This window comes from Argopecten irradians, chromosome 3 (assembly GCF_041381155.1).
Source record: "Argopecten irradians isolate NY chromosome 3, Ai_NY, whole genome shotgun sequence".
In the NCBI taxonomy this organism is placed as follows: domain Eukaryota; kingdom Metazoa; phylum Mollusca; class Bivalvia; order Pectinida; family Pectinidae; genus Argopecten; species Argopecten irradians.
The window spans coordinates 5387322-5400584 of NC_091136.1; the positions used below are offsets into that span (position 1 = coordinate 5387322).

The 13263-nt window shown below is 34.9% G+C and overlaps 1 protein-coding gene across 1 annotated transcript; it reads left to right on the top strand.

The window, feature by feature from the left end:
* The first annotated feature begins 1977 nt into the window (after positions 1-1977).
* On the top strand, positions 1978-13086 carry LOC138317367 (acid sphingomyelinase-like phosphodiesterase 3b). The gene is made up of 6 exons (XM_069258979.1): positions 1978-2200; positions 3738-3930; positions 8016-8260; positions 10019-10182; positions 10497-10671; positions 12412-13086. The coding sequence occupies exons 1-6, from the start codon at positions 2119-2121 to the stop codon at positions 12927-12929; spliced, it is 1377 nt and encodes a 458-aa protein (XP_069115080.1). The 5' UTR covers positions 1978-2118; the 3' UTR covers positions 12930-13086.
* Positions 13087-13263: the final 177 nt, after the last annotated feature.

Genomic DNA, 13263 nt, shown 5'->3' on the forward strand with positions numbered 1-13263 from the left:
GATAGCACAGATTTATATTTCAATTTTAGTACATTTAGTATACCGCACGATAATTGAACAATGAAATAATATATATATATATGATATTATACGGAATGTATTTCTAATTATCATCAATATCAGTGTATCTTAGTAGACACTAATTTTATCACAGATGATAGCAACAGTATTTTGTAATATTACTTGTGTTTTTTGTTGCTGTAAGTATATCCAAAATGATAGTGGTACATTATTCACTTGACATGGGTACTTGTTTGGAATTAAAGATCTATTGTTTCAAATGTAAATTAAAATATAATACATACAATAAAACATATTTAATTGAAAAGCTAGGAAGTTAACGAAGCTTAATGAAGTACAGAATCAACTAAGATAAACACTATCTCTATATGTAGAGCATTTTTATATTTATATAGCTTGCATCGTATTAGGTAAAATTGTCCCCATCTTTCCAAAGGAGACGATGGGTATTTCCATGCTTTCGTTTAGTTTATTCTTCTTCATGATTTGTTTTTCATTTAATTATCAAAAGAAAACCAAGTACAGATTTAAGATTTAACTGAAATACGTGTAAGCATAGCTTCATATTTTTGATAAACAATTTCATTAAATAATACGGGCGGTGTACATGTACATTGTAATCTACGCTCGTTATGCTATTGAGCTTCAAATAGGTTAGTAAATTAAAGAAAGACAATGAAAGTTTTAAATCGAAATCGACGGATTTTATCATTTCTCTATCGTCGAAGATTCTTGGTTATTCGCACTATACGCTACGCTACACTGATCACATTACAAATGTAGCGAAAATCTATGTAGTGCGACCAACAACCGTAGTTTTCAAACGATGGTAATTCAACTGAATTTGCTATTTTCGTAGAAACGGCTATAATGAAGTACGATTTTAAAAATTTTAGCATGGGGAAATGACATTGTGTAGTTTTTGATATGTGTAATGACTTCATTTGGGTGAGATTCTGAGAATTCAAGAAATTATAAGTAGAAAGGCACAGTGTTTATTTTCTTGCTAACAATAATGCCGTCTTGTTTATCATATAAGCAAAAAAAAGAACCATCGATTTCAGTTTGGTAGGAGCAAAGATTTAAGATAAAATATTTTTTGCATGTTCAATAAAATTATTATCAGAAAACCAACAAGTGTCATATTTTCTTGCTAACAATAATGCCGTCTTGTTAATTATAAGCAAGAAAGACCAATTTGCTATTTTCGTAGGGCAAAGATTAAAGATTAAAATATTTTGGAATTGATATATAGCAAAGAAGTACGATTTTTTTCAGAAACAAGTATAAAATGCTAATCGTCTCAGATTTGTAGCATGGGGATAATACCGACATTGTGTACGGAAAATGTAATTTGTCGATATGTGTAATGACTTGCATCTATGTGAAATATATTATATACATTGTATTTATCCTCCTTGTTAGACGACAAGACTAAACCCATGGCCATGTTCAAGAAATTCTCGAACCAAAAAAAAAATATTCTCGAACCACAACAACATAATTTGGACACATTTCATCTTATTTTCAGAACTTCCGTATCTTGTAGTCTAGCTTACAAATAGTTTGAATACTACCCAGGTGATAAATAATGTTTCACAGTTTGTCGCTCGTATATTTTATAACATATATGGCTTAGTCGTGCTAATATCAGTTCAGTTTTCCGATTCCGTGCACACATATGGTCATTATCTATAGAAAACAAGCCCACGGATACAGTCGTTAATGTAAAAAGAAGATAAAACTGAATTTAATGATAAAATCAATGTAGAGCTCAATAGTAAACAAAACACAGCAGCACATCTCTCTATTTTATTTAGAGTATGCCTATGTTTATATATACACATTTAAAATCTTTCACGGAAAAGCCAGTACAAAGATACACAGAACAGTTCCTTAGAGTGTATACTATTAGCGATGATACACCGCAAGTGTATACCCGCAGGTGTATACTGTCTGAACAATACATTCTTTCGGTGTTTGGGTGTTAATCTTATCAGAGTTTCCAATCAGCTCGACTATGTATAAAATGATGGGCCTGCCATGGACTATATTTATACAGTGACGTCACCAGATATCTCCCAATCCAGGTAAAACATGGATGTAAAGAACAGGACACGATGTGTTGTCGTCTGTCTGTTGTTTGTGACTCCGTGGACGTTCTGTGTGGCAGACGAAGGTATGTAAATTAGCTCACAAGTTTACTGTAATCCTTATACGTATTTCTGTTTTGTGGTGTAGGTTTTTACACAATATAGTCACCAGATCAAAAGTGTTATACATCAATGAATGCTTGTTTCATCCACCTATTGACCAACAACAATATGCAGGTTCCAGTGTAAATCGTGACCTTGCATGAACGTCCCCTTGTACGAAACAGAGGGAATGTTATTATACTATATAGAATGATCCAAACCCCGTTCTAGGATGCATTATTTCCCTTCTTGTTTGTTTGTTTGTTTGATTAATTAACGTCCTATTAACAGCTATGGTCATGTAAGGACGGCCTCCCATGTATGCGATGTGTTGCGTGTATGTTGTGCGAGGTGCGTGTTTAAGGAGACTGCGGTATATTCATGTTGTGTCTTCTTGTATAGTGGAACTGTTGCCCTTTTTATAGTGCTATATCACTGAAGCATGCCGCCGAAGACACCAAGCAACACAGTTGTTCATAGTATATACAGCTGTATATGACTTCATACCACCTTATGGTATCTGTTACATGGATAGATTCATATTTCCAACGTGGCAGCATGTTGGTGACATCTTGTAGTGTGATAGACATATGGACAAAAACCAATAAAACTTAAATTTAAACATATATGGTAAGTATGTATGAAAGTTAGTATGATATTACCTGACAACTGTGTGCAGCTTTGTGCAATTGTACGGAAAGACCTTTTGCCTTACAAAGGCTTTCGACGAAGCTTACAAAGTAGAATTACCAAAACTGTATTAAAACATTTTATATTGTTATATATTACTGTTCAGAAAGGTATAGAAACGTCATTTAGACATTATAGGTAGGTAGGTTGTACTATACCAGATATCTGAGGCGGCTCTGTATGTGATGTGTATAATATGACCCAGACATGAATTCCACTTAGGCCATTCTTGATCTGTTTAACAGTTTGAGAACGTCCTCCCTATATTTAGTGTAAATTCAGACTGTGATAGAATGACTACCCATTTTCTTATGACAACGAGTACATTAACAATTTTTGCAATGTTATCACTGAAAATAATTTCATAATACGATACCGTGATTTTTTTGTTAGCATATTAAGAATCGAGGAGCAGGTGCCAGTAATTAATCAAGTAATTTATATTAACATCAAATCTTTTCACAAATATGTCCAGTATAAAAACATTTAACTTTGCGTTTTGAAATTTGAATATTTGGATATATGTGGCTATGTGATTCTGCCTGTTAGGTTAGTTGCTGTTTTAGGGGTTTCATCTGGTATGGTATATTATTGCCTAGCTATCTTGATGAATATGTAGCTATATTACATGTATTATGAATAAAGAACGTATTTAACACTCGGCGAGCTTGGTTACGGAATAATGCTGCTAATGCATTAAGGAGGGCTTCGAGATTCAAAGATAAAAAAACTTTGTAAGGTTTCGAGTAAGTCCCATTAAGAAGGAACATTGCATACTGGCAGTTACGGGTATTAATTTGCGGTAAATTTCTTTATTATATCTATTTACAGGTTGGTTTTGGCACGTGACCGATTTTCATTATGACTTCTCCTACGCCGATCTTGATTTTTCCTGTAATGATGACGTCACCAATCATGGAAAATTTGGAGATTATTGGTGCGACGCCCCCTGGCAGCTTGTTCAGTCAAGCGTTAAAGCCATGAAAAACTTTAAGGCTGAGGTTGATTTCATTTTGTGGACTGGGTATGGTGAATTTTCATGTTTTTTCATTAATGTCATTTAACGATGCTTCACCGCTGACAAATGTTTTTTTCTCTCTATCAAAAACAGCAGACGAATTAGTATTTTTCTTCGGTTATAAATTTACTTAATTTACACTATTACCACCATTGAAAATAACCAATGACTGCGCGTGCACCAAAAGCTTGATGAATTATTTTATATTATTTTTTGTGTTAATTAGATATATATATATACCCGATTAACACTAATTATTGTTCAAATAATGAGTATCGTTTATGCTCTGTCGGCATTGAAGCATCTTTTAACATTAATTGTAACATATATATTAAAGCTTACTTGCTTATTCAGCCCTGCCCTATTTCAATACAATAGTTCCTGTTAGTCTCCCCTATTTGATACCAACACCAATCTCATTGAAATGCTGATCTTATTATCACTTCGTATAATAGGAAGCTCTATTGAACAGAGTGGTTGTAAGGATTTGTATTTTAATCAGAATGTACCAACGTACACACTGATACGATGATGTGACCTTTCATGTAAAGCTGTCATCTTATTGACTCACAATTCAATCAGAATATTTATACAGTATTGTGGTTGTATAAACACTACGTTTTTTTTCTAAACCCTTAGACATATTGATAAAAATTAAGCATATGGAATTTTTGAGTGGGTTAAAATTTCGGTTTTATTGAAATCATTAATGCCGTTATCACCAATCAGAAAATTAAATGATGTACAAAACGGAATCAACGTTTACGTATTACATTTATCACCACACATCTGATCAAATTTATTTTTTTTCTCAAACGTGCATATTGAACAAATTGAGCATATGTTACGCCATAAGTGGGTAAATTCATATTCTACTATTCGGTAGTGATGTTTATATAATTATATATATTTTTAACTATCAATGATACATTTAACATGATGCATTTGAGACCTTCACCATGTTTGTTTGTCTTCGGTGTTCTAGTGTCTGTCCAGGTGGAATGGGTAGTCACCGTTGTAATTAAGATTGTCCAGGTGATGCCTTGAAGACAAAAATGTGTTATTATACTTAATCAAACGATTGAAGATAATTACAGGTACAAATGTATTAAATAGTAAACAGATTTTGTCATCTGCTCATATCATAACGTACATCAAGGTCAGTCTAGCTGTACGGAATAAACTATGTGGGTTTATAGCTATTAAATAAATATAGGATCTGACACGAGTGTTCATTACATATGAGATTTTATGAAACGAGTGTAAGAAGTTCTTTTATTTTTTGCTAGCCTTGGCGACCAAAAAATGAATACTTCGAGACGCGTTTCATAAATTTTCATATGAAATGAACACTTTGTTTGTTTGTTTGTTTGTTTGATTAATTAACGTCCTATTAACAGCTATGGTCATGTAAGAACGGCCTCCCATGTATGCGGTGTGTTAACAAATTTAAGATAATTTTTATCACATGAATAAAAACGCCCAAGAATTTCACGTCAAAACGTATCCGAAAATCAGCGCTCGCACTATTATTAGTGCAAGCGTACTCACACTATTATTTTCCTTGTCGGGTGTAAAGTATGTGTACATTCGCTATGCGCAGATTCCAACTGCGCATGCGATACCGGAAGTCAGTGTCTTATACCGTTTAATAGATTTCACCATGATTTAGTGACACCAACCTTTCAAAAACATATATTAAGATATATTTGTCAGCGATAATCTACTATAAATTAAAAACAGTGGCATTACACAGTGCTAAACGCATTTGTTTTGTGTAAACTTCAAGCGGCGTATCATACAAACTCTTGCATCGCTCATGATATTCTAAGCATCTGATCGACTTTGGAAACTTCCAGAACAATGCAATGTGAATCAGGTTTATATAGTCAATAAAAGAAAGTGACGAAACGGATAACTTTTAGTACCTGCCACATATTTAATTTATTTCAAATCACCGTGATGTGGTCCTAGGTGTACGTTGCACCCTGTGACCACAGACTGTTTTGCTGCAGTTCTAATAAATATTTATAAAATTACACAGCCTTGCGTAAGAGAAACAGAATAAAACACATTATAAAATATCAGTTTGAGTGTCTGAGCTCTAGATCTAATGTTCCACAGAAAGGCGTTCTAGCATGGCTCAGGTAAGTCACCACGTGCACAGAGACTAGACAGTGTTCTAGAGGACGACTATTTCAAACAGCGAAACAAGTCAATCGTGTCACTATCAATATGATAATAAACACACTTCTTAGTAGCAAAGAACACACTTTACAAAGTTCAAAGTAATTTGACATTTGAAGTTCTGATGAAGTTAAGGAAAGTATATATTACAATACACCAAGGGCGTAAAACATTTTCTTGCAATAGTCCCAAGGATAATGAGCAAAAGTGCTATGTACACCTGTTGCCGAGGATGATTTCATACTCGAAATTAAGGTTAGGAAGAAGTAAGCGAGCACTTAATGTCTAACAGACATATTTCTAGTTATCACATACGTACAAATACCTACCTAACAAAGAATTTCACGTATAAATGTATAGGTCGCCATTTTCTCCCGATGTTTTCATAATCCTGTCGTCACGTCATTTTTTCCTGACGTCATTTTATTTTTTCTGTCTGAAGTCACGATGAATTTCCAGCCAATGAAAATCGCTACAGGTTATATGACACTCATGATATACGCAAAACAATCACTGGATATCAGGGGCGGATTGTGTGATAATATTCAAATATCGACCTGTTTTCAGGTTGATACGGTGATTTATCAACTCGCGAAAGTAAATTTACCCGACGCCGATGGCCAAGGGTTATATCACTTTCAAGGGATGATAAATGAAAACAGGTCGATATCTGTTTTATTATATGGCATTTACATGGTGTAAACCATTTGACTACACGTATATGTACATGTATTTCCTCTCCATGATGTTAAGAAGCCCCTTTCCCCGATACTCATTAGTCCTGCTGTGTAATTTTGAAGAAAAAATGAAGGCTGATGATAACAATAAAATAAAGAAAACACCACGTAATACATTTAACTTATTTGAAAAAAAAATCTGAAAAAGGTACACACACTTTTTTGGCAGGGTCACATTGATATCAGTAAACCTGCTGCTCTCCGTCACATCTCGCTGAATGATGACGTCATAATAAATATTTGACGTCACGGAAATTCCCTTTTCGCTTTATTTGAGTACGACTTGGACCAATTGGAATCTTATATCAACCTGTGAAGTGATTATGGCACCATTTTAAAAGACGTCACAATGCAATATTTCTATATTTGGCCACCACCTGGGGGTTTAGGCATCTTATATCAAACTGGGATGGCGTCGCAATGCGTAGTTCGGAATTTTCTGGTGATTTTGTATTGAATTGTGGCGGGAAAATGTAGTTTCAGCCAATCAGGAGCGAGCAAAACACACAGCCATATGACAAATACAATTTATCATACTGCTCAACGTATGTTTACTTGGATATAGACACGGCCGTGGTGTATTTACACTGGATAACGATTCAAGAAATAAGACAAACTACACGACGTGACTAAGCACATCTTATGCGACATTTCTTCTTAAATTGCAAGAGTACTTTCCGATCCCAAGGAAACACACGGTAGCTATACGTGATAATAATACAATAATTCAAGGCACGATACATTTACAAATCAACTTGTTAGAAGCTTATGAATATGACTCATATCAGAACGCTTATATCGAGCTGATAATATTGATAATAATGATGATGATGATGATGATGATGATGATGTTTGATCATAATGAATAAGATGGTGGTATTGACGATGATGGTGATAAAGATGGTGATGATGATGGTGATGATGACGAGATGATGATGATGTGATGATGATGATAATGATGATGATGGAGGTGATGTTGGTGATGATGATGATAAAAAAGATATGATGAGGATGACGATGATGACGGTGGTGGTGATGATATTAACGATGATGATGATGATGATGATGATGATGATGATGGAGGTGTTGGGGGTGGTGATGACGACAACGAGTATGATGATGATGTTGATGATGATGATGATGAACAATATTTTTATTCTTATTCAGTGACAACGTCTTGCATACTGCGGATGAACATCTCAGTCTTGATATCAATGACGGGATTCTAAGTAACATCACAACACTACTCGTCCAAGAATTTGATTCCACCCCCATATACGCAACATTTGGTAACCATGACTACTTCCCAGACGCACAGTTCCCTCCAAACAACAACGAGTTATACAACCGAACTTTGGACAATTGGGTTACGTGGATTACTGATGAAGAAGAAAAGAAAAACTTTCTTCGAGGTAAAAACAAAATCAGAATAGAAACATTTCCATTACCTGATTATATAGGATGACTAACTCTTTTATCTTTTTATTTTGATTAAAGACGTTTAAGGAAGCTGGGACGAAGTATCAATCCATACTTATAGATGTGTTTACCCATAACACTTAATGGTAGAAGGAAATAAGAATTTAAAAAATGCCGTTTTTATATATTGATATATTACATAAAATGCATTTTGAGCATCATTTGTCATTTCCACAGAATTTTTTAATCAACTTCTTCTGTTCAAAGCATTACATAATGTCACGGTAATATCTTTTACAAGGATAGCATAGGTTATTCATATATCAGTACGAACATTTAATATACCTCAGGATAATTGAACAATGCAATTATTTATGTGTACATATAATAATATTATACGAAATGTGTATTGTACAGTAGACTTAAGTTTTATCACCAATAAAAGCACCAGCATTTTGTGATATTACTGACGAAATTTGCTGATGGAAGTATTCCTAAAAGATAGTGGAACATTATCCACTTGTATAATAGTTTGGAAAAAAATTGTAAATCAAACATATAACCCATACAAAGCATGATTAATTTATATGTCCTACTATCCAATTGATTAGCCTGGGTGGAAGTTAATGAAGATTAATGAAGGATTGAGTTAACTAAAATAAACTAAGTACGTCTTAACACAAAGTAAAGTACTATAGTCTGTATGGGTGGACAGGCAGGAACATACTTGTAGTGCATTTCTTGGTCCATCGATTTCGTCCACCCTCCTTTTCCCTCATGCCTATGTTGTCAGATGTACAAACCATTTAACACATATTTCTACATGCAGCGCATTGCGGTATTTACATTTATAAAGTAAAGCTATCACTATAAATCACACTATACATTCGGTTTAATTGTTGTTCCTTGGTGACATTCAGGGTAAAAATCGATCTCAAAATGAAATATAAAACATTTATTTACGTTGGATCTAAGTGTTGTCTTCACACAAACAAGAATATCTAATAATGCTTTGATCAGTCTAAGGTGCAGGAGCTTGTTAGTTAAAACACACTGGTTATACTGACATTTGTGGCTGATATAATATCGAGTGTTGAAGAAACATATACTGCATACATTATAAACTATACACATAGTGACGCTGATGACTTCACAACTTCTGTTGGTTTCTTTTATCATCTTTGTCGCCATATATCCTTCGTCTTTTAGCTCAAGCATTTTCTTATTTGATTGAAGCGTTAATTTATGTTTCATCTGATGATACCGGACAAATAGAATCTTACATGGGTCTGTGAAGTGGACAGGGATATCTCAACCCGAGTGAAAGGTTTTGGCCGGTCAACCCGAGGCTTGCCGAGGGTTGACTTCCAATTTTGTTCACGAGGGTTGATATATCCCTGTCCACTTCACAGACCCATGTAAGATTCTTTTTCTCCCATACTTAGTAGAAAAAGTGATGAAATTCAACTTGGTTTCCAGCTTTTTCATCGCGCCATGATCGCAAGAATGTCGTTATGCGTAAAAATTGATGACGTCATCTACAATGCGCTGCGCAGTTACGCCGCATGTTTTGATGACGTCACGTTATTGTCTAGTGCGTGTGAGCTTTCTTATACCCCCTTGTGTAAGATAGAGTTGTCTAATCCCTTGCAACCGCGGGATATCCCTGTGAAGTATGGGATAAATTTTTGTTAATGGGACACTTAGCTATATAATTAGAATTTTAATATCTGATCAATATTTTATGACAGGTGGTTACTACAGTGTAATGACGAACCACGGGATTCGTATCCTCGCTCTTAACACCAATTTATACTACACATCTGATAAAATTACCGGCAATCTGACCGATCCCGCTGGTCAGTTCGCCTGGATGGAAAGCTTGCTAACCAACTCTACTGTCAACAACGAAAAGGTAAGTAGTCTGATCTCGTGGTGGCCATACCTTGATAACACTGGCTGTTAATGTCATGTAAATAAAACAACCAACTAACCAATGTTGGCCTGAAACGTAATAAACGTAAACCATGAAAATACAATAAATCATACTACATTTCAAATCTATCTTTATTGTGTAGTAATATTTAAAATGCACATACCACTTTACTTCAATAATCACTGATAATTGAAATTCTGTTCAATTGGTGAAGCACGATTCAAAAACCTGGATTTGATTGATGATATTAGCGGCTTGTTTTGTGAATAATTCCTTTCATTTCCATTCGCCAGGTTCTTATAACAGGCCACGTTCCGCCTGGAATCGTGGATACTATGAGTAAACCTTGGATGTATCAACACTTCAACGATAAGATGAACGAGATCATACTGAAATACTCGGATGTCATCATCGGTCTTCATTTCGGACACGAGCATATGGATAATTTCCGACTTTACACGAAATCTGGTAAACACTCTCGATTTATTTTTTTTAATATGTTAATTAAGAAGAAGTATTATAATGGACATCTCTTCCCCGTGAAATATTATCACAAAATACTTGAAAACCAAACACTAACTTATCAGCATGTCTCTTAAATAAATATTTACTAGTATGTTCTTGAAAACCAAACAACTACAGTCTTAAACCTATCATTTGATTTATTATATTGAGGTATTAAAAATCAAAATCAAGACATTCCTAAACTATAGAAATTTAAACGAATCTAAAATATGAAAATAAAAAAGCATCGATTCCATGAGTGTTAGAGATAGATATGTTGATATGAGGAGATATGCGTTCCGATGTCTTCGAAAAACTGTGCTGTATAATTAAAGTACACGTATAAGGAACTGAGCGAGAAATTAATCGAAATAATTGACCAAGAGAGAAAACTCTTCTGACTTCATTAAACTAGCATGCAACTTCAACAACGGGAACGGTATATTAAGTTGACTTACTCCATGTCATATCGTTATTGTTAGAAATGTTAATTTAGAGTTGTATGGTCTATCACTTTCGCTCTTTTTGTCATAGTGAAAACTGCTTATGTGTTATACACACTTTTCTCCATCTGTCCGAGGTGTTAACTTTCTAATTTTACCACTTTTTATTAAGTTGCGGCACAGTAAGTATTTGTACACGTAAAAAATGGGAAGGAAGGATGCCGAATCATTCCGAACTTTTCCGAACATCGTCGCGACAATCTCAAGTAACACGAGAGTTGTGAAACCAAGAGAAAATGTCAACAATTTTTTGTAAATAAAACATGTGGTCGACTCCAGCAGATTTGATCTATAAAGAAAATAATACTCGCACATTACAATATTTGATACACACAATATTGAATTACGACAATGTGTGAATTAGATGTTTCACAATTTGCTCATAATAGCCATAAGGAAAACGTAAACATAAACGTGTGCGTTTACGCTAGTTACCTGGATCACCACGTGCAGGTCGTGTGGACGTCAGTCACGTGATACGATTCGGGATTCCGACAAAACCCGAAGGTACTATACATGGCGGTGATTGGAGGCGCTTTATTCAAAATCAGGAATATATGATCCCTAAATTTTGGTTCTCTTATAGGCCGACATATGCTTTTGCGAAGCTCAATCATCAAGTTACGTGTCCATGTTCAAATACCAAACGTTTAAGCGAATTATCGTTACGGTTAAATTGGCATGAAATATAACTTGAAATCAAATTAGTAAAACGTCGGTCCAACATAATACAAACTGGTTACATAAACATTCAAAACATACAGAGATGTTCGCCTATTAAATAATACATGTATGCATGCCGATATAAATCCATTGATCTGTAACTGTTTTGTTCGTGTGTCTGTGATTGCTATATTAAGTGGCGTAGCAAGGGCTTCATGGAAACAGAAGAAATAATACAGACGTTTTTGGTTTCTTTGTTGATAAATAAAACCTATGGTCAGTATTGTTATAGCCCTGTTTCGAAACAAATTAACACTTTTTTGAAAAATTCACTTATAGTAATGAGTTCAATAGCTGACAATACAAGTTAACAAGCATGAATTTTAGATTATGAAAGATATATTTGAGAATTTCTGGGTTTTTTTTAAATCGTTTCCGAGACATCTATTTATTCGTTATGATAGTGCCGTATCCAAGAAAGAGGTGTAAAGTTTAACTTGCATTGTCAGCTTTAAGTATTAATCGTCTCATTTCACAGGAACCCCGGTGGCTGTCTTGTTCTGTGCTCCATCCGTTACCCCTTGGAGATACAAGATACCGACGTCAACAGGGGCCCCCCATAACCCGGCCATCAGACTAGTACAGTACGACAGACAGACAGGACGCCATCTTAATATGATTACGTATTACATGGATCTACCTGCAAGTAACGCACAGGGCAGAGCCATATGGGCACAGGAATACAACGCTACGAGGGACTATGCTATAGATGACCTATCACCCCATTCGTTTAAGAAGCTTGTAGACCGAATCAGTGCTTCAGGAGCTAGCACAGAATTTAACAAATATTGGAAATGGCGCGTTGTCAATGTTCAAGACGAAATGTTGGATGAGTGCAATGAGGCTTGTAACACTAATATTATTTGTCAATTTAGTCACTTGGACCAAACCTCATACGACGCATGCGTCCTAGATGCTGTAGGGACATCAACGTGTTTGGTCTCTAATTTAGCGGTGGTATTGATATCTGCACTGTTTGGGCTTGTATCGTATTAAGGAACAATATCCCTATCTTTCCAAAGGAGACGATGGGTATTTTCATGCTTTCATTTAGTTTTAGTTTATTCTTCCTCATGATTTGCTGTTGATTCAATTATCTAAAGAAACGAAATTACAGACATGTATATTTCAGCTTTAGCTGACACACATTTAAGCATCGATTCATATTTCGTTGTTAACAATTTCATTAATGTATGTAAGTTGTACATGTATGTGGTATTCTTTCATACCTACGGGTGTAATACTGGCTGTGATACACGCATGCCGCCTGAGGCTGTATTGCATGGCTACCTATGCAATAAAGCCTCTTGACTTCACGGCGTCAACACAA